The sequence below is a fragment of the Centruroides vittatus genome, unplaced genomic scaffold (assembly GCF_030686945.1).
Source record: "Centruroides vittatus isolate TY-2023 unplaced genomic scaffold, ASM3068694v2 contig_357, whole genome shotgun sequence".
NCBI classification, from domain to species: Eukaryota; Metazoa; Arthropoda; class Arachnida; order Scorpiones; family Buthidae; genus Centruroides; species Centruroides vittatus.
Window position 1 is genome coordinate 1,124,762 of NW_027122180.1, and position 23,915 is coordinate 1,148,676.

At 30.3% G+C, this 23,915-nt stretch overlaps 1 protein-coding gene across 4 annotated transcripts in view; it reads left to right on the forward strand.

The window, feature by feature from the left end:
- LOC136974823 (AP2-associated protein kinase 1-like) overlaps positions 1-23,915 on the forward strand; it is a 72,877-nt gene that overhangs the window by 12,901 nt on the left and 36,061 nt on the right. For 2 of the 4 annotated variants that reach the window (XM_067269775.1, XM_067269774.1), the window contains exons 2-7: positions 214-381; positions 3,410-3,528; positions 6,716-6,821; positions 14,098-14,237; positions 20,814-20,935; positions 21,501-21,582. In XM_067269775.1, the coding sequence (XP_067125876.1) occupies positions 267-381; positions 3,410-3,528; positions 6,716-6,821; positions 14,098-14,237; positions 20,814-20,935; positions 21,501-21,582 (684 nt within the window). In that variant the 5' untranslated portion in view covers positions 214-266. Of the gene's footprint in view, positions 1-213; positions 382-3,404; positions 3,529-6,715; positions 6,822-14,097; positions 14,238-20,813; positions 20,936-21,500; positions 21,583-23,915 lie in introns of those variants that run through there. The other 2 variants (XM_067269776.1, XM_067269777.1) reach the window with 2 other exon arrangements.

Consider the following 23,915-nt stretch of genomic DNA (forward strand, 5'->3'; position numbering starts at 1 on the left):
CACTCCTGCAGTGTTTTTTTTAAAGAACACTTGGCATAAAAATATCTATAATATAGATAATGTCATTGCATTAATCAGTATTTTTAAATTCTTTATAATGTATTATTATATTAAGTAATGCTGCTTTACAAAGTCACAATATGATAAAATTGTGTGTGTAATTTTAAATTTTATTTAATTCTATTATTTTAATTAATTTAATATATATTTCAGGAAGAATTTCAAGTGAATCATTCTTACTGATAATTTCCATTTTAATTAGTACGATGAAGAAACTTTTCTCAAAAGTAGAACCGTCTTCCAGAGAAATTTCCAAATTTGTGAATAAAACCTTTGTAATTGGTCGACATACAGTAACTGTAGATGATGTCATTGCTGAAGGTCTATAAAATTATCTTAATAAATATATTAATTATATTTATATTATTTTTAGATTTAATTCAGGGATTTGCTAGTGTATTAATTTCTTTTATTTAAACTTACATATATATATAACAGTAATCTCTATCTTAGAATATTCTAATAGTTTTATTTTTTACTCATAGAATAATAATATATTTTTAATATGAATTATTTCTTTTACTGACATAATTCAAGTTTTTTTTATTCAAATTATTACTGTAGTTAGATGATAATACAGTATGTGCCAAATACAGTAATACCTCGACTTATGCGAATCCAGAGTTACGCGATTTTCAAATCTCTTTGATTCGTCTTTTGTTTGAGCGCCACACAACTCTTGATTACTCACTCCCCCCACACTATTGTTCAGCTTACATGTTCGGACATGTCGTGCAGAATTGATGCGTAGCTACAATTTATTTTGTGTTATTTATTTCTGTGTTTGTTATATCTATGAAAGACTTGAGAGACTACTATGTCATCCAAATGAAGTAGAACTGATTCTTCTGCATCAAACAAGAAAAGAATTTGTGGATTGGCAAAGAAGTTTGATCTATTGGAATGGACAGTCAGAACAATTATAAAAGGTAAAGGAAAAATTCTCGAAGCTGTGAAAACTTGACAAAAGGCCTCAGTTCAATTGAAAAGGGGTTACAAATTTTAGAAAATAGACTCCAATGAAGAGCACATTTCTTCTACAAAACGAGAAATTAAAAAATTATTAGCATGCTATGAGGAAATTTTGTGGGAGAAAAAAAATCTTTGAGCCATCAGACAAATCTGTTAGATTTTATGAAGCCTTCTACATCAAAATAACTTTGGTTTACGATTTTAATAATATAATTTGTTATACATATGTATTATCTAAGATTTTATTAAACATTTTTTTCTAAATTATTGTTCTATTTATATTTGTATTTTTTTCTAAATTATTTTTAATTGGGGCCGGAGACTAAAGAGTCTCCAGCCCCAATTAAAAATAATTTGTATGTATTTATATGCGAAATTATACCCCAACTTATGCGAATTCGACTTATGTGGTTATTGCTCTGTCCCACCTATCGCGTAAGTTTGGGGTATTACTGTATACAGTATTGAAATGAAAAGATGAACAATAATTTCTTGTCATCTGTGAGTTTATTTCTCCTGAAAGAAACTAACATATACATTATCATCATGTTGATTTACCATGGTGTTCAAAGTGTGCACTGCCTTGCTGTATACAGTGTTCATATTGTTCATGCAGATTCTCAAACATATCCCAGAACTGATCACCAAGACTTCTTCCATTGACACAGTACACTACCAGAATAGCAAAATTTCATAATAGATTGCATAACTGTATTATTTGGTGCTGTCTTATTAAATCTCTGTTAGAATTGTTCTGCCAGCTTTTTCAAACTCTGTCCCCCTTCAACCACTTCCATATGAGTATTATTTCCACATGGCATTATCCCATCTGGTCCAGGAGCTTTATTTTTTTTGATGGATTTAATTACTTTAGAAACTTCAGTAAAATTAAATGGAGTATCTTTTTCTGTGTTTGGATTGTTATCCACCTGATTACGAATTTCTTGTTGTTCCTTAGTGTCGGTTTTAGAGTCATCTTTGGGAAAATGTGTTTCCATAAGTAATTTCAGTGTGTCTTCTAGCAAGTTAGTGTATTCTCCATTTTCCTTTTGAATGGTTGCTGGTATTATAGTACTTTTTTCTGGGTTTGCATACAATATAATAGGGGTCTGTCCATGCTGATTTTTTGCCCATTTCAGTGCAATATTCTCTCCACTTCAAGGTCCTGGTCTTGTTAATTTTGGTTTTGTAATTATTCAGCTGCTTAACATATTACATTCTTTTTTCCTCTTTAATTACTGGGTTTTTTTCTTTCCTAAATTTCTTTAGGAGAGTCCTTACTTTTTGACATGTGATAGCCAAATCCTCAGTCCAGTAGGCAGCATGTTTTTTCCATATGATGGTAATGTTTGTGGCATGATCATAAGCCATTTTAATGGTATTAGTCAAAATGTCTACGAGTGCATCAGGCTCCTCTTCTTTGTAAGGATTGCCTTGCAGCCAAAGTTGGCTGAATTTTTCCTCAAAAATAGTCCAATCTGTAACCTTCTTTTGAGTGTTTGGAGCAGGTTCCATATTTGTGTTGTCAAGTATCCAGCAAATGTATCTATGGTCACTTGCGCTAACTTCTTCCGAGGTAACACAGTAAGAAATCGGGTGTTGGGCATAATTGTTGGCTATGCACAGATTGACCCAGCTAACACCGTGATCTGTAAAGAATGTGGGTAATGGACTAGTGTTGCATGAGAACAAGTTATTTTTTGCTAGAAATTTGGCTACTGCCATTCCTAGGATAGATAGAACTTCTAGATTCATAATATACACACTCAATTTTCAGAGGTTCATTTTTCAGAAATGCTTGAGAGGTGGGTCCTATTATTTGGACAAGGAACTATTTGTGTTTAGGACTGCATGCTCACCAAGTTTCATTTTTGAATCGGAGACACAAGCGTCTAGCTGTCTGCTTGTCGGTATAAAAATTCAACCATTATCATATTAAATCATTTAATAATAATAATAATAATAATTAATTATATACTAATTCTTACCTAGTTGATATATTTAAAACAATTAAAACAGTTATATCCAATTTTCGATATTTAATTTTTTTTTAATAATACATTTGATCAAATTTAAATGTGTTCAATTTTACTAATGTATATGAAGTAGTTTTCAAGGAAGCTAATATTTAGTTAAATGTTGTTGTTTAAAATTAATATTAATCTGCAAAATAGCATCCTAAGAATTTTATAATTAGTTTAATAATTTAAGTTTTAAACCCTTTGAACTACATGTACTAATAAATTAAAACCATTTCAATATTTCTTCACAAACATAAAAATTAAAATCAATTTAGTTTTTGTTAAAAATATTTGTATAAAATTTAAAATATGTTTTAAACTAATAGCTGAAATTTATTTTAAAAATTTATTTGCAGGTGGTTTTGCTCTTGTGTTTCTTGTTAAGTCAAATAATGGACAGAATTATGCTTTGAAAAGAATGTTTGTAAATAATGAACATGATCTGAACGTTAGTCGAAGAGAAATCCAAATTTGTGTAAGTATTTAATAATGATGATTTCAATGCTTAATCAATTTAAACTTAATTTTGATTTATATATACAGTATCGGCAAAAATTTAGAACATTTGGAGAATTTTTACTTAATTTATTTGTAAATATTTTGAGTATTGTAATTTCCTACATATTATATGAAGCAGTATGTAACCATACTGCTTCATACATACTGCATTGATATATACTCTACAGAAATTTGCTAAAATAAAAAAGAATATTGCATATACTTGTATTACTATGTATCCCATGTTTCCTGAAGTTCTTTAAAACATGTCACTTAACCCAGTTGCAGTTTAGAAAGTATTCTCTCAAATGTTTTTTCCTACTTTTTTATTCTTGTTAGCAATTTATTGTGATGTAATTAAGTAAAAGTTGAAGTAAAATATAAAAAAAAAAAGGAAATTTGAGACTTAAATTGCTTAAACAGCATTAAGTATTGAAAATGTTAAAAATAATTGTGTTCGACTAAAGATGAACTTTCTTATTTGATAAAGACTTTTAATATGATACTAAAATTTTTTTATTTATCCAATTACTGTTCAGGAAAGATTACACAAAAATTTATTTTACAACTGTTTAACTTGAAAATCATTTACTAGTAACTTTGGTCAATTTCATTGCACATTTTATTTCTAAATTTAATTAACTTAAACAATTTACCACTTTCTTGTTATTAAACACATCATTTAACACTATCAACTATTGCTTTTAGATCTACTTATTAATTAGCATTTTTAAATTAATTTCAAAATTAATTTAAATTGTTTGTTTTATCATTAGGTTTATATATATTTTAAATTTTAAGTGGAAATACTATTTTTTATGAGTTTTTATTTAAAAATTGTTTGATATGTGATAAGTTTGTAATGATGGTCCATTTTTTGAGCATTTGTATAAATAAACTAATGGTGGCCTAAGATAGAATATCAGTTTGTAAAATGAAGTGATACTTATATATCAGGAACATTGTGATATGCTGATTTATTGGTATCAGTTACATCTTTATTACTTATTAACATGTATATTTTATTTTATAACATTTTATTTGTGTAATTACTGTGTTTTTTTATTCTTCTTGTTCCATTTACAGTTAACAATTTAAACATTCATTTTAAATTATTCTTTCCATTGTCCTGAAAATAATTTATTAAAGAGGTCAGACTTCTATTGCCATTTTTGTGTATGTATGTGCGCATGTGCGTTTTTTACTGTACATATCTAGTAATCTTCATCCTAAAATTTACACATTAAGATAGATGTGGTAATTGTAGAGGTGTGACAATGTTGCCTACCAGTCAGAAGTGACCTAAAATTTCTGTGGGTCATAATTCTGTCAATCTTTGACCTTAGGTTGATGAGATTTTCATTTTTTTATGAAGCAATCTAAAATCTCTTAAATTTATGGTATGGTTCAATTACATTAACACTCCATGTTCGAATTTTATTTACCAATAATTATATTTAAAGTTTCACCACCATGTTGAGATGATTTGTTGGTTGGCATGACCACCTGTTTGATGTTTTTGTTTTGTTAATCTTGTAAAATCTTGTAAAACAAAAAAAAAAAAAAAAGAGTGAGTAAATAAATTGATAGTGTATTGACACCCTGTATACAAGTGTTCTATTGGTATTATTTTCTAATATTTTGAAATGGCATTTACAATAAGTTATCTATTATTTTAAAAATACATATTGATTTTATTCTGTATTAATTAATTGTATGATTACATTGAAATATTAATGATAAATAGTACATCTCAAAGTTACTCAGAAATACTGTATATAGTTACATGCATAAAATTTTGATTGGATTAATCAATTATTTTGCACAAGCTTTGTTAAAAAATAGCTATGATAATGTGAAGAGTTTGGCTATATATATATATACACAGCAAACAGCAAAACTTCTCTAACTGTAATTCAAAGAAAACAAGGCACTTGGTAGGTCTCAATGAAATAGCATAGGGATTTAATGTCTCTAATTTGAATTTCTTAACTCAAATTTTCTCCAAGTTGAAGTTTTTAATGGTCCCCTGACACTAATTTATGTTACTTTCAACTTCCCTGACTCTAATTTTAATATTTATTCTATCCAAAGTGATCCTAATTATCAGATTTCCATGAAATTTTCATACAGTTAGTTGTATCTACTCTACAACACCAATTTTCAGACAATGTTCCAGTCCAAAGCAAGAGGTCTTGCTTTATCTCAACAAGATGCACCTTCAAAACTGTTCAATTACATTAGTTATGTTGAACATTTTGCTGAAAGGCATTACACGGGCTGTTTAAAACAAACTATAAAAGATTCTTTATATAATGCAAGAGAGCAAAAATGCAAATCTATTCAGAATCAGCATTTTTTATGCTATTGTTCTTTAACTTGAATTGTCTAACTCAAAGTTTTTCCCTGCCCCTTGGAGCTTCAAGTTAGAGAGGTTTTTACTGTAATGCCAGTAACTATTACAGTTTTCAGTTAGTTTAGTTTTTAGTGAACAATTTTTTTTATACAGGTTATTCAAAAAACTTTCTGATTTCAAAAAATTATTCTGTTTATTGCAAACTAATACTAATATACAATGTAAGGTATATTTCTAGAAAACGCTGAAAGTGTTTTTTTTTTTTTCCACATACAGAGATGCTGTATGTGACTTTTTTGCATGATATGACAGATCAGTGCAATATTCTAATTCATTTCCAAAAACATGATGCAGCATCTCTGATTTCAATGATGGCAATTGCAGTGTTAATGTGATCCCATTGTTCATTCAGAGTGGCTGGTAATGGTTGCACTTAGACATGATCTTTTGCATAGTGCCACAAAAAGAAATCACAGGGTGTCAGTTTAGGAAATGTAGGAGGCCATACCATCAGCATGCTATCCTCCTCTGCCACACATCTGATCTCTCTCTCTACAGGAGGGTTTGGTTGAAGTACACCCATACTGGACAGTAGAAGTGCAGAGAGGTTCCATCCTGTTGGTTTCATGGAATTGCAGGACACAAAATGTCTTCTCTCCAGATGTCACCATGGAGTATTTTTACTAACCCTGTACTACTATTGATATCACTTACAACATTTTACAGTTATGTTTATTGTTAAAATTAAATATTAGAAAATGTATTATTTAAAATTTTCATACTAATTAGTCTATGTTTTTGTATTTAGAGTAGCTTAAGAGGACATAAAAATATTGTAGGATATATTGATTCTACTATTTGTCATATTGGAGGTGAAGTTTATGAAATATTATTATTGATGCAATATTATAGGGGTAAGTTGCTAATAATATAATTTATTAAAATTCTAATTATATTTTAAACGTGCCTATTTATGTGGATTGGATCCTATTTGATTTTCTTAAATTTGTCAGTTATATTTTGTAAACACACAGGATGATGATTGGTGGATATAGGATGGCTTTTTAGCATATCATCATAAAAAATCATCATAAAAAAAGCCATCCTATATGGCTTTTTTTATGATGATTTTTTTTACTCCTTATAGAAATATACATAAGTAGAAGTAACATTACTTTTTATTTTTCATGTAAGATATTTTTTACATAATTTATTTATATATACTTTTGCCATTATAATTGGATAAGAGTTTAAATGAATGAACAACATGTAGCTAAAATTTTTTTTAATAAATTCACATTACGTATAAACATTTTCTAATAAACATACATTTTCTAATGGTAAGTATCATCTAATAAGTAGCATCTAATAAATAGCAACAGCAAAAAAGTTATAGATAGCTTGCTGTTTTAGAATAAATATGGTACATATACATATATAATTTACTTTATAAAATCCAAATTCTTTATGAATGATGATAACTCAAAAAGTAACATGCTGATTTTAATGAACTCGAGAAAAAGTATACAACACATAGTAAGGTGTAAAATAACATGAAAACAAATTACAGGACAATTATGATGTTATAGTAATTAGCAGATGTTAGAAATTAACAAGTTGGTTGTGTCAGTTGGTATACGAAAAGTATCTTCAATATGGAGTGTGATTATCTCAAGCAGCAATACAGCATATACAGCAATGTATAATGTCAGTTATGTGTTTTATGAGGTCAGTAGGAAGTAAGAGCCATTGTTCTTATAAAGCTGCTGTAAACCTGGCAACAGTCTGAGGAAGAGGATTGAGAGCAGCAAATCATCTCCCTAGAGCATCCCAGTCATGCTTGATGGGATGCAGGTCCAGAGATTGAGCTGGCCACTCCATGAGCTGAATTGTTTGCTGCTAAAGGTAACCTTCCATGATATGAGCCCTTTGTGGTCTAGCGTTATCATCTTGAAGGATGAAATTATTGCCTGTTGCACCAGCATAAGAGTGCACATATGCATCAAGGATGTCATCTCTATACACTTTGAACAGTCACACTTCCACTTGTCTGTGTGAAGACATGGAGGTCTGTGTGTCCATCCAAAGAGATACCACCTCAGACACACACTGCCTCCTCCCTATGAATCTTACAGATGTTTAATGGATGATAACATGTTCCAGGTTGTCTCCAAAATCAAAAAATGTCTGCTATCACTTGCAAGTTAAACCTGGATTCATCTGTAAAGAGAACAGTCCTCCATTGATCTGCAGTCCAGTGGACATGTCGACGTCAAATGCTCACATCAAATGCTCCTTCCTATGATGAGAAGTGAGCAGCACACAAATGGCTGGTTGCCTTGCATACAGACCACTTTCATGAAGCTTTCTGTGCACAGTAGACATTGACACTATCCTTCTGGTGGCTGTAGCAAGAGATGACCTAAGTTGGGTTGGAGTTGAGGTTCTACTGCTTTGTGTGCATAACTACAAATATCAGTCATTGGGGCTTGACATAGCTCTTGACTGTCCTTGGCTGAACCTTCTGGATGCCGAATTTGTGGTTTGAAATTGTTGCCAAAGTCTATGAACCTCAGAAGGGCTTACATTTAACCATCTAGCCATCTCCTTTTGATTTTGATCTGCCTCTAATCTCCCAATGGCTCTCCATCACAGTTATTCTGGTAAATGATGCCTTGAAGTCATTCTAACAAATTGTCTATCCCAGATTTCTTATGTCACTATCGAAACCATAACTCAGTTCTTACTCTTAAACATGCATTTTTATGCTACTTGCAGATGATACATTCTGATTGCAGTGCCACTATTTTGCTTATTGCAGGTTTGTTCAGCATCTTTTATTTAACAACATATTCAAATTTTGTAGCAATTGGTTTATTTATGAATGAATTTTTGCTATTTTTGTGATTTTTTTCCCCCCCTTAATTTTTGGAAACCAATGTATGTAAAATGACAGTATTGTAATCATGTCAAATTTGACCCTCTGGGTTTTTTTGCAAATTTTGATGTTTTGAGATCTCTTGAACCCAAAAAAGGAAAGTCTGTTGTGTTGGCATCTATTTTATTTAATATTGCAGGTGGTGTAAAGATTAAGAAACAAAATTTGATATAGTAACTTGTATGTAAGGGCATTGATGCTATTAAATTTTGGTGCTTAAAGGTTGAGAGGATGGGGAGATAGAGGGGGTTGTGTCATATCTTGAATGGGGTTGAACTTAATGCAAATTTTACATTTTTGCCATTTACAATTTTAAAATTCATTTCTACTCTGAAAATTAAGCTTTTTCACCATTTTTGTAATAAATAATAATAGATGTTATTAAAAAATAACTTTTATATTAACAGATAATGCCAGACACAATTTTAAAACTTTGTGTTAATTTGTCTTGAGTGTTTCTTAAACATAAATACTTTTGTAAATAAATTTCTCACAATTCATTAAAATTACTCTTCTTAAGCATTTGTTGTTGTTTAAAATTTATATCAGAGTATAATTGAAAATTATCAGACTTCCTAATGGTCTTATTAACCTCCTATTCAAGTGTCAGAAAATTGAGCAAGAGAAGCTGTTTTTTTTAATTACCATTAAAAATTTACAACAATATAAACAATAAAATTTCTCTTGATAAATTTTAAATCTTCGTTACTTTGAGAAAGATTGAGATGTTTCATGTGTAAATTAAACTATAATTGCTATAATTGTAATTTGTAACAATTCAAAAGAAAATTTATATCTTATATTAGTGATTGAAATTATTTGGTGGTTGAAAATGAAATGACTGATTTTTACTTCTGACTTTGAACTTACCTGTTCAATCAAAATTGTCTCTGCCAACATTAATACACTTTTCCCAATGCAATAGAAATGCATTAATGCCAATTTGACAGTAATTGTGAGAATGAGAAGCCAGAAAGTCATTAAAGGTACTTTTTATTGTGTTCTCTTCCTTGAAGACTTTCCTTGCCAAAAAACTGTCCAAATGTGTAAAAAAAAAGTGATAGTCTGTTGGCAAAAAGTTTGGAGAATAAGGTGGATGGGGAAGAATTTCTTTTGAATACTTTCATTTCTGTGACAAATAATTAAAGAACAGCAAACCCCATATGATGCTCCTTATCTCACTCAATGAGTTTGTGTTGTATCATTTGTTGAGCTTTCTGACTTTCCCTAAAATGTTTAGATGTTGAGAAATGGGTGAATGTCTAGTATGTTCCACCTTTCTCAATTTCTCAGACAATTGGGTGACATTCTGATTTTTTGAGATTTATATTTCCGGAATAAAATTGTTTGAACCAATGTCTGGTGGCCTGCTCACTCACAGAACCTTCACCAAAAGTTTTATTAATATTTTGGGTTACTTTGGCTGTATTATGTCCCTGCTTATACTCAAAGAAAAATTATTCGGTTTCCTTTTTTTCATGCAGTTAGAAAAAGTACTCTTAAACATGTGGAACTCGCAATATAAATGAGATTACATTTTAAATTCACATATTATGTGTGTGCTCTTCCAATTGCAAACACACAGCACTGTTCACATGGTAAAAAGTTGAACTAGAAGACCAGAAAGTTTAAATTTTAAAAACGGTTATTTCATTTGCAACAACCCAATATAGTTGTTATTCTGAATATGCTTATTGACATAATGTTGGTCTTCTGTCACTTAATTCTAAACAGTGAATAAAGTAAATGAATTAGCATTGCATGATGCTTTCAATAAATTTCAAGTTATCTATGTAAAAATGAATATGAAGGTTAGTGCAAGTAAAAATAAAATTACAAAAATGGAAAAGGAGTAATTACTCCTTTTCCATTTTAGCTTTTCTTTGAAAATAAACATCTTTGAAACAAGAATCTAGACAAGTGAAATATGTATTAGAATTAAAAGCAGGAGTAATCTGACAAAATCACTCTTTTATCTAAAAGAAAATGATTTTACTAGTTATATCTTTCAGAATTTTTTGAGAGAAATTGTGAGAATGAGAAGCCAGAAACTCATTAAAGGTACTTTTTATTGTGTCCTCTTCCTTGAAGACTCCTTGCCAAAAAACTGTCCAAATATGTAAAAGTTTATGTTGTTATGTAATAATGAAAAGCATAAATTTTCATATTATAATGAAAATTTAATGATAACAAAGCATCACATAAAAATTGGGAATGACAACTCTTAAAAATTAAATGAAATAATAAAAGAAATAAAATGATAATTTAATGCTATGAAGTGGTAGACAGTAGCAGTATTTTATTTTGAATGCAAACAAGTAACTATATTTAAATAAAAATTGGATAGGTATATATGAGAACCAATTTAACAAATTGATTACTCAATGATATCATCCACTATTCTCCACTTGTAGCAAAAATGAATCTTGCATCATTTGCACAATTCATTTTATAACAGCCTCACTCTGCTTCTACATGTAAAATGTCATAGTTCTGCAACTGATGTTTGGTAACAGCACTGTGCTGACTGTTATCATAGTCAGTAATGCACTCTAAAGCAATGTTCTTGAGAAAGGAACAAATTTCTTTCACCAAAATTCAAGTGGTATATGGAAGGATTGCTGTAAAATGTCAGAGGAATTCTATGCATAGAAAGCTAGAACTTAGTCACTGAGAACTTGCTGAAGCGTGTAGTGATGCAGCACATCCATTTCCAACAATGGTTCAGTGGTGTTTTTACCATCTGTCAAGGAAGTTCCAGTACAGAATGGCAGAGCAAATCTGGTCATCTTGTTAGTACTGTCAACTGCAAACTGTCCACTGACAATCTTCCTGCAGAATGCCTCCACTTGACAGACATGTTCTTGGTTGATGGCACTAACAGGACAACCCAGATCTGCTTTGTTGCTTGGTACTGAAACAATCTTAACAGACGGCAAACATCTCCAAACCACTAATGGAAATGGAAGTGCTGTATCACCACAAGCTTCAACAAGCCCTCTGTGCCATTTTACAGCATTCCTTCTATATGTCATTTGAATTTTAGTGACAAGAAATTTGTTTCTTTTGCAAGAACATTGCTTTAGAGTATACTACTGACTAAGGCAACAATCAGCACAGTGCTGCTACCAAACATCAGTTGCAGAACTATAACATTTTACATGTAGAGGTGAAATGAGGCTGTTACAAAATGAATTATGCAAATGATGCAAGATTTATTTTTGCTACAAGAGGCAAACAGTGGACAATATCATTGAGTAATCTCTTTTATTGAAATGATCCTTATGTTTAGTTTAATTTTTGGCATAGTTGTTTTGTCTGTTGAGATTTTTATCATAGCTTTAGATCAAGAAATTGAAGACTCGATGGTAGAAAAATGCATTGTGCAAATATAGCCAATATTTGACATCACTTTGAGCATCATCAAACTGGATATGTAAGGCCTGAAAGGCTCTTCAATTAGGAGAACAGAGATGGAAGTTTGTTGTCAAGTGCTAAGTCAAGACTATAAACAGAATGGAGAAAGATTCACAATAAAATATGTGGTCAGGCATTATCATGCAACACAATGTATCTGTTCCTTGTTTTTATATTGTAACTTGGTTGTATTTTTAAAAGAGAGAGTGCTTTTTAATTTTTTATGTAAAATTTCTCACAATATGACATTGTATAAACAAGTTTTTAAATTTTTGTGCGTACAAAAATTGTAAGTAAAATATTAACTTATACTGGAATTAGAAAGAATTAAATGAATCACCACCTTTTTAAACACTCCAGCAATCGTTTAACTGACGAAGATCATTAAAGACGATCGAAAATGTTTTTACAATATTAAATTATTTGCTGGAGTGTTTAAAAACATGGTGATTTATTTAAAAATTGTAAGATTGAAGAACTGTATTTATTTACTTCATTAAAATATTACACATTTGAGGACTTTCATGTATAGTTAAATTATTTTAATAATTAGTTGTTTAGATTGACTGGTTATTGCATAGCTAATATTTTCTATTAAATGTAAACTAAGTAGCTGACAGTTCAATTAATGTTAACTTGCTTAAAATTAAAATTAAAAAAACATTATTTAAAGCAGGCAAATTTATAAAACAAAAATTAATGAAATTACTAAAAGAATTAAAATAAATTTAAATTTGATTATCTTTTGTGTGAAACAACACTCAAACAATTTTTCTAGTTACGTCACAAAAGAAAAGAGAGTTGCAATTAATTAAAAAAAATTGTAATTAAGCATTCAAAAAATGCAGGCAAAATTAAATAATTATAAAAACTTAAACTAAATTAATATTAAATAAAATAAACCAAAAATTAATTAAAACTGAAAATAATAATTAAATTTAAAAATAATAAAATAATTAAAAATCTGGCCTTGAAACCGAAACAAAAATTAAAAATAAAATCAATTGAAAATTGAAACGTTTTTAAAAACCATTTAAAAGTTTTGAAATTTTCAAATTGTAAATCAAATAAATAATTAAATTTACGTTATTTGTTTGTGGTGGTGACTGAACATTTTGCTTTTAATATATATACAGATAAATAATAATAAAAATAATATATACAAATTTAGTTTGTTTTTATATGTATTTTGTATATAATCAAAGGTTGTTATGCAAAAATAAACTTAAAGTACAGTTTTTATGCAGGCAAAGGAATAGCCATCTCTTCCATTCCAACTCTGAGTCAAAAGTGGTTTTTTTATGTCTCCTATCCCTATTCAAAGACCTTCCTTCCCCTTTGTTAATTGACTCTTTCCATGAATTCATGCTGAGTCCAAAGAGGAAGTTAATGGGTGGTCCTTTTGAGAAATGAATTGTAGATTCCACAGGCGACCTGGTGTAACCTACTTACATGTAAAGTGTTGGTTTCAGTTTTGATGGGAACAGAACATTTTGCTTTCAAAACATACATATAGATTTGATATTTTTTTATTTTAATTGAAGCTTTTCCATTGTTATAAATTAATTTTAGTTTATTGACATTAAAATTTAAAGAAAAATGTGATTTATGACTACAAGTTTCTCTTAATTTAGTGATAGGCATTTTTATTTTAAATTGCTTATTATGTTTATTTAAAATTAATAAACATTGTTTTTTATTTTTTTAAAATTAATTTTAAAAAAAAATAAAAAAATAATTTTGAAATTACAAATTAAAATTACTAAGTAAATGTTTTTCTTATTTTTGTATATCACTTTATAAAAGTTGAATATAAAATTTTTTCCAAAAACCAGGTCATGTTTTACAGCTAATGAATGAACGATTACAGTCAGGATTTAGTGAAACTGATATTCTTAGGATATTTTGTGATATTTGTGAAGCTGTATCATGTTTACATCATAGTGCTAAACCAGTAATTCATAGAGATTTAAAGGTAAGAATAATAATTTATTCTGTTTTATTATATTATTGTTAAAATTGGATATTGAATGAGAGGAGATTTAATGCTATTTATAATTTTGATTGCAGTATTAAAACTAATTTTATTATTTTATAAATATTTATTTATGAACTTTTATCAGAAAAAAATTTAAGATCACTGTCTTTTGGCATTAATAAAGTTTTGACAAGTAAAGCACAAAAATAAACACAAAATATCTTGCAAGCACTTTCGATATGTACAGAATGTCTTCAGGCGAAACAAAAACAAATTTTAGAACGTTGATATAAATGTTAACATTAATGCTAATATGTCGAAAGTGCTTGCGAGATATTTTGTGTTTATTTTTGTGCTTTACTCATCACAACCTTATTAACACTGAAAGAGAGTGATCTTAAACTTTTATCTGATAATTATTTTGTTACACTAGATTTTGTCTTTCATATGAGCTTTTATATTAATATATTTAAAAATTAATTTGTTAAGTTAAATGATGAATTCTTATTGTATTTGTAACTTGAATCTTGTAAGCAGTTATTTGCAGAAATTTCTACTAATTTACATTAGTAGATTAATCTGAAATTAAATCTGATTTATATGTTTAAAATTACTACATGAAAACTAAATGTTGATATTTAGATAGTGTTGTTATGTAGTGAATCTCTAAAATTTGCCAATCATTAAATTTCTTGTTTATTCATTGAGATTGAGTATTGGAAGTAAACAAGTATACTTGATTGTGACAAGTGCTATTAGATTTGTTAGTTATATTTGATGTTACTCATTAATAAAAATATTAATTTTTTTATTTAATTAATTATTGTGTTACAAACTTAAAAGTAGGAAAGTGATTAATTCTAGGAGTGTAAAAGTAGGCTTACAAAATATTATAACAATAATTTTGTTAATATTTATATGATATAAGCATTCATTACTTGTACGTTACATATTGTATTTTATTGCTTTTGTATTTGACATTAATGATCACTTGAGTTTTCAGTTTTATACGAGGGCTATTTTTTAAATAAGGTCCGTTTTTTTAATAAGAAGAAAAATATTGTAAATATTGTTAAAATATATTTTTTCCTATATTCCACATACTTTTATCTACTTTTCTACATAATTTCCATTTTGTTTAAACATTTGTCATACCGCTCAATTTTTTGAATTCCGACTTCAAAGAAATCTGCCGCCTGTCAAGAAGCCCAATCCACGACTGCAGTTTTCACTTCTCCTTCATCGTTGAAATGTTGACGACCAAGGAACTACTTTAAGTATCGAAACAAGTGAAAATCACTGGGTGCAAGGTCTGGACTGTGTGGATGATCGTATCGAGTCAAAACGATAAAGCACTGTTTAATCTTTTTGTTTTGTGATCGTCAGAAAGCAGTCTTGGAACACACCAAGAAAACAATTTTCGATAATTCAGTTTCTCCGAAACAATGGTATACAAAACTGATCTTGAAATCTGTGGAAATTCAATTGATAACGTTTAAATCGTGAATCGTCGGTCCTCTCGAATTTTGTTATCCACATCACGAACCAAATCTTCAGAAATCAGAGAAGGTCGACCAGGGCGTGGCTCATCATGCACATTAACTCGCCCATCCTTGAACATTCTTACCCATTTTCGAACTTTACTGTCACTCATAGCATTATCACCGTAAACTTCACAAATCTGACAGTGAATTTCCGCTGCTGCCAAGTTTCTTGCATTCAAGAATTGAATAACAGATTGTATCTCACAGTCGGCGGGAGACTCAATTTTCTTAAACATTTTAAACTTCTACAGCTCAGCATATAGACAGACGATATGGCTGCAAATGGCGTCAAAACGCGCGCCAAGCTTGCTCGGAGCAGAAGCATATGCATACTGCCGTGATTGCGCATTATTCTCACTTTTATTCACAAATGGACCTTATTTAAAAAATAGCCCTCGTATAATTGTAATTTTTATAAATTTAAAATTTTTTGTAATTTTTTTATTATACTATATTATTATTGTTTATTATACAGTGGGTGATTGGTTAATGAACAGTTTGAATTGCCAACAAATCAGACAACGGATACTTTCGTGAAAGATTTTAATGTTTGGGCAACAAACACATGTTCAGATAACAAACACCTCACAGAACAAACAAAAGAAGAAGAAAGGCTTTGTTTAAGATTTGTAAAACTATATTTTAATACCATCTATACATGATTTATGGAACAAGACTTTCATAGTTGTATACATAGTTTTTTTGCTCTAGTTAATTTCTGTTCTCTGAATTTTTATAAGTGCTTTTCTGAACTTTTTATTTAAAAACTGATAATATTATGGGACCTAAAAAAAGTGGATATTGTGAGATTTCTGGCTAAAAAAACTGATCCAGGTGATTTTTCAAGGCTTCCAAGGAAGTAAAGTTTTTACCATCTAAGCTGTTTTGAAGTGGGTAGTCAGAGGGTGCAAGGTCAGGATAGTATGGTGGATGGACCAAAACATCCCAATCAAGTTGTACAAGTTTTTGTTGGGTGGCCAAAGACACATGAGGTCTAGCATTGTCTTGATGGAACACAATGCCTTTTCTGTTGGCTAATTCAGGTTGCTTCTGGTCAATTGCTCGCTTTAATTTACTTAGTTGTGAACAGTATTTCTCTGAATTAATGTTTTGATTTTCAGATAACAGATTATAATAAATGATTCCCTTCCAATTCCACCAAATGCATAGCATAGCCTTCTTTGGATGTAAACTGGCTTTTGTGCTGGTTGAAGGAACATCTTTGTGCTTACACCATGATCTTTTATGCTTAACATTATACACAATCCATTTTTCATCACCTGTAATTATTCGCTTTAAAAATGGATTGATTTCATTGCACTTCAATAGAAAATTGCCGGCTGAAATTTGGTCTATCAAATTTTTTTTGTTAACTCATGTGGCACCCATACATCGGCCTTGCTAACCATTCCAAGTTGCTGTAATCACCTTGACACTGTTGGCTGATTGATTCCAAGAATTTCTCCAATCTCTTGAGTTGTTTTATGTTGATCACTTTCAATTAGTGACAGTATTTCGTTGTCATCAGCCTTGGCTGGTCGTCCAGAACATGGTGCATCGCTAAGATTAAAATTGTTTTCATGAAACTTTCTGAACCATTTATTGCACGTAGAATCATCACTGGCTCCCTCACAATACACAGAACATATCTTCTTTTGTGTCTGATAAGCATTCTTGCCTTTTCGGAAATAAAAAAGCATAATATGTCAAAAATGCTTCTTATTTTCTGTCATTTTTAATGCTTAATAAAATTTAAAAAACACAACTAAGTAACACAACTTTATTCTCAAATACTAGCTGAGATTCCTTTTGTCAAATAACATCAAAATTTTACACAAGTGAAGGAAATAACACTTCAGTGTTGCAATGCAAAGCCATCTGGTGCTAAAAACGGGACAAACTTTTGCATCAACCCATAATTATTAAATACTGTATAATTTTGGCACTAGAGGTAGGCATTAGGTGCCATCTCAGATTTAATAATTATAATTTAATTAATATTTATTAATAATTTAGAAATTCTGGAAGAAAAGAATATGTTTGGAGCAGGACTTGAACCTGTAACTATTGCTTGCTGTGTGGATATGTTTCCTGTTATGCTACCTGGACCTTCATTGGATCTTTTGCTTCCAGACATATTTTATTTAGATGTAATGATGTTAGTAGGCTTTGAGATGTTTGTATATGTGTATATACACCATTCCATAGTATAGCAATAGCCAGCTGAGTGCCATAGTGGGTGATTACAAGCTGTAGGAACTGAATTGTCCCCAGTTGGCACCGTGAGTAACTAGTATAGTTATACGTAATTCCTTCATCCGATGGTTCTTTTATTTTTAAAATAATTTTTAAAAGACAAATTCGCCCAAAATAGGGATCACCATTTACTTTTGCGTTCTAGACGATACATTTCCGGCAACCGACCTTCCTTTTTAGGCTACTAGCCGCCAAAATGTTAAAAAAGTCATTAAAAAACACAAAAATTTCCAATTAAAAACACAGATTTTCTAAAATCGGAACTGGTGTTATACGAACGTCTTTCTTGTTACCATCTATACCTTCTTGGGGGTGTTTTCGGCCTTTTATCCACAGAGAAATGAGCGCTGGAAAATGTAGATTAAGCAGGTTTCCCCCTGGTGACGATATTTTATACTCATAATTCGTAATTCCTTCGTTCGAGTATAGTTATATCTAAATTAAATGTGTCTGGAAGTGAAGGATTGGATGGAGGTCCAGGTAGCATAACTGGCAATGCATCCTCAGGGTAAGCAGCAGTTGGGGATTCAGCTCCTGCTCTGGGCCAACTCTTTTCTTCCAGAATGTTCTAAATTATTTAATAAATATTAATTTAACTATAATTATTAAATTTAATAATAATGGTACCTAATGCCCTCCTCTAGTGCTAAATTACTTGGCACTTAATAATTATTAGTAGCAGTTATTTAATTTAACAGCTGATTTAATCTTGTAATTGTTTGGCTTTAATATGTTAAATGATAATAAGTGTAAATATGAGTCATTCTAATTGTACAGGCAAATTAATATAGAATTAGATTCAGCGATTTACAAAATATAGAAAATCAAGAATTGTCTTATGTTAATATAAGAATCAAAAGTGGGATAAAATAATTTTTGAAGATGAAAAATCAGGCAATTCTAAAGAATAATTCTAACATTGTGGAGCAATTAATATTTAACTATCTGTTAAATATATATTGCAATATTTCTTAAAATTAAGAAAATAATACAGGGTAGGTATTCATTTAACATTTAGTTTACTCTTGTGTACACTAATTTAGAGAACTAAATATTTTGGATTGACTAACTGTATGTATACGTGCTTAACAAGCAATATATTTTCTACATTAGAGAATAAAATCACAGAATAATTTTCAGATTTCTGTATCTAAGATGGGTTTCATTGACTATTAAATAAACAAGTGTCTCATTTCCAGGCATGCCCATCAGAGTACACCTGGAAATGAGAGGGCTGATGCCCTGGCAAGGAATGCTGGGGAAAATGAAAATCTCCCTATCGCCTATAAGCAAATGACAATCAACACTGTGAAGCATATTCTCTGGACGAACTTGGTTGTGTCCTGGCAGCAGGACTGGGACACACATATCCATAGCCACCCCACATATGTAACTTCATGCCAAATGTTGCACACTTCCTGGACTGTCGCTGGTATTGGCCCGGTCAGCATATTAGTCAATTCCTGACCAACCATGGAACTTTCAACTCTTATCTAGCACGATTCAAGAACATGCCCAACTTCAACTGCTCCCTCTGTGGGGTTGCTGATGGCAGTCAGCACTACATCTTTGACTGCCCCATGTTGGAGTCAGAAAGACATCAGTTAAAGACAACAATCGAGGCTTATGCTGGTGCTTGGCCAACCAACTGTGACAAAGTCTTCGATAACAGAGAGACTCATGATGCATTTATGATGCTCATTAACATGTATTTTGAAAGAACCACTGTAAGAGCATTCAACTAGCACCTTCTGCTTTGGCCTTGATACAGTAAGTGTAATTGAATTGTAACTGAAACTGCAATTTGTAACTGTAATCTGTAATTGATATTTGTAATTATAATTATAACTGCAATCTGTAATTGTAATTTGTATCATGAATGTAAATGTAATTGGTGTAATTGTACCTGTCCACAATCATACGCTTGGATATGAATCTATTCTACTTTGATTATTTTCCCTCATGACATTTGTGAATCATTATGTGACTGCGTTTAGTTATCCTCACGTGTATGTATACTATACTACTGTTGTAAATATTTATCTTGTATATTACTCTGTATATTATTGTATAGAATCTTATGTAACTTTCTTATATACCCAATTTTATATGTATGTTATTTTTTTCTCTTCTCTTGCTAACTTATGTATATTATTGAATCAGTTGTTACTTATTCCAATTGTAATGTATCAATTAACTGTACTGGATCTGCATTATGTATTAATTGACTGCGACTGTACTGGGTTATACCTATTGTGGCACCCAGAATGCATTGTAACCATTGTGTTGAAAAATAAAATATGAGTATGAGTGTATCTTAGTCCCCTGAGATAGAATTCATTTTTAAAATGTGTACCTGTAGACAAAGTATCTGTTGAACTTGAAGTATCAGCAAGAACTAGATATATCTGTTGGCACTAAAGTAGGCACTAGATAAGGGATGATATTCCATTGAGGGGCTGGCGATGACTGCCTGAACTTGCAATTTCTGGCTATATTGACTTGGAGAAATCGAGATAGTAGATCGGAAGGTTATGAGAAAGCATTGCTTTTACTGCCAAGAACTCTTTACTCCCAGGTGTGAAAGTTGATGTTACAATGTTAAATTGTTTACATTGAAGTCCGGTTTCTCATATTGATATTCTATATTTAACTAACAATATTTATATTTAGAAAATACATTATTGCATCAGAAAATTTTTAATATAGTCCTATAAAAATTTTTCTCTGAACTTTGGTATTCTTAATTTTTTGTTTAATTTTCAATTCATAGGTTGAAAATATTTTAGTGAGTGATAGTGGTCATTATGTTCTCTGTGATTTTGGAAGTTGTGCAACAAATATAATGGATCCCCAAGCCCAAGGAATTCCTGCAATTGAAGAAGAAATCAGAAGGTAAATGTTGTTTTGAATATTTCATGGTAAGAAATGTGAAGAACTGTCAACTAGGTATGCTTGAATTTTTTAAAGTATATTTAAAATTGCATAATTTTTCAAGTAAATTATAAATATAAAATGGTGTGGTTCCCAATATCATAATTTCATAGATGATATTGTATAAATTTATTTGATAGGAACACTTTTTTGCGATCATCACTAAAAGATTGTCAAAATTTTTGAAGGATTCAAATTTTATTATGTAAACTACTTAATATTTTATATTTTTAATATAGTTATAATAATTAGAATAATCACACAATATGTTTGCTAAAAATTACTTAAATTTTAAATATCACAATTTTTATAGTGATTTTAAGTGTTTTGTTATCAGTTTTTATATTTATTTTACAACTGAACAGACTTTTTATTCTAAATATGTCTTTTTTATTAAAAGTTCATGTAAAAAAAAGTATAAAGTTTATAATTATTTTTAATTAAAATATATTTTTTTTTTACTATTCACATTATTCCAGTTAAAATGGTTATTTTTACTCTAATTTTGATTTTAATTTGTTGTTAGATATACAACTATATCATATCGTTCTCCTGAGATGGTTGATCTATACAGTGGTCATCCAATTACAACAAAAGCTGATATCTGGGTAAATATTTAAAAAATTGTTATTTAAGTCATTTTTACATAATGCTAGAATTGATAAGTATCACATAGCTTTAATTACCTCTTTTTGCAATGTTTTTAAATATATTTTAAAAAAAGAAGTGAATTCTTTCAGCTAAAACAAGTGGATTTTTCTATTGACCAAGAATCAAATTGAAACATTTCAAAATAAGAAACCTTTGCAATCCTAAAATTGTTAATGAACATGCATTTTTAATCATCTTAAGTAGCTGTCTTTAGATTCTAGAATGTAAAAAGTTTAAAATATAGTTGCAAAAACACTAAGAGAACAAAGATAAATTTTTAAATGTAAAAATTAACAATAAACAAATAAAAAGATAAAAATAATAAATGCAAATGCAAAAATTTCTGTCTTATTTATTGTTATTTTTTACACTTAAGGTAATGTAAAAATTCTTTGTTTTATGGAATATTTATGTAGCTCTGTATTTTAAATTGTTTATTTTCTAGGGATTTCTAACATGGTCAGTATTGACTCCAGGAGTCACTAAAGCATTTTTGGGGGTTGAAGATTAGTCTGAAGTTGATTAGGGTTTAATTGAAAACCATTCATTAAAAATTATTAGTCCAATGGCTTATGTGTATGATAGTTCAGGATGATGTGGATTTGCATACTGAATAGATCTTTTCTATGAAAATGGTGTTGTTTAATACTGGCTAACCAAATTTATATATATATATATATTAATGAAAATTTGTCAAAATAATCCTGGGCTTCTATGTACAAATATATATTATTACTTTTACTATTCTCAGATTGTCTGGTATTAATCTCGCAGACAGGCCCAAGAGCTAAGCTGGTGAGACCAGTATGAAACCTTAAACAGCCTGGAAAAATTTTCTGACAAGTTGCCAGAATGGTAACTTTTTGTAAAGATGTATATAAATTTGAGTAAATGTCTATGGTCTTCATGCTTCATGTAAAGAATGTGGGATAACTCCCGTGGCAGAGAAAACTATTGGTATGGTATGGACTTTATTTAATTTTCATAAGCATTTTACTTCTTGAGAGAGTTCAGTTTATTTACTTATTTTCAGTTATATATAACAGAGAGAAAGTATGGCAATTGATCAAAAAATGACCCCCAAGATTTTTACATTTTTGGATTCAGGACTATGAAATGTCAAGAACTGCAAAAAAATTTGGGAGGTTTTTGTATGTATGGATGGTTATGTGTGGGGCACATAATTTTGTTCACCCTTTTTGAAGCTTAATAAATCCTGTACTTTGTCAAAAATTTCTGAAATTTTGCAGGGAGGTTTGTGTATTGAGGGATTAATGCTACTAAATTTTAGTGGTTAAAGGTCAATGGGATAGGGAAATAAATGGGAGTCATGTGTTATATCTTGAGTAGGGTCAAACTTAATGATGATTTTACTCATTATTAGCATTTTTTATAAAAACCATCCCTACCCTCAAAATTAAGATTTTTGCCACTTTATAATAATTAAAAATATAAAAAGTTTTTTATAATAAAATATAACAGATGGCAGCATCAAAATTTTAAGTGTTGCCAGGATAGTTGAGCAACTCATTGCTGCATTTTACTTTATTGCTATTTTATAGATTGTGTATTTGGTATAGTGATGTCAATGATATAGGTAGTTTGTGCACTTTCTCAATGAGGATAATATTCAGTCTATTGTGATGAATTGTTTTCTGTTGTAATTACTCTGTCAAAATACAGTTTGTGTTGTATTCTCAAGGATAGTTTGTGGAACATACTTGATAATAATAATAATAATAACAATAACAACTCTCCTGTGGTCACTACCTGGTCGTGGTGGGAGAGCCCAGTAATTTTACTGATCCATAGGGCAATGCAGGCTGGAGCACAAGCTCCTGGTAGGGACACCCATGCCAGTAAGGTCTATGGGAAGAAATGAAGCTAAGAGTGACCACACCCACATTCTGTGGAGATATTTATCATGGTAGTAACCAGATCTAAATATGATACTGGCTTGAATGTCGCCCGGGTTAACAAGGTCCGCGTTCGTGGCTTAGGCAGAGGCTCACATTCGAAAAATAGGCCACAGTCTCCCTTGGTTACCGGTGGCGAAAGCAGCACCGGCCCAAGCATGGCTACTGCAATGCCCTCAACAGATGTGAGGAATTAACCCAGCCTTGGTGTTTCTGTGGCAATGCATCCACAGACCACAAAGGCTGGAAAACCACGCCAATGGATGAAATGGACAGTAGAAATGAATGAGTTTATCATCCGTACTTACTACACCATCACAAAACTCGAAACAAACATGACAGCATACAGACAACAACTACACCATAGATTCACA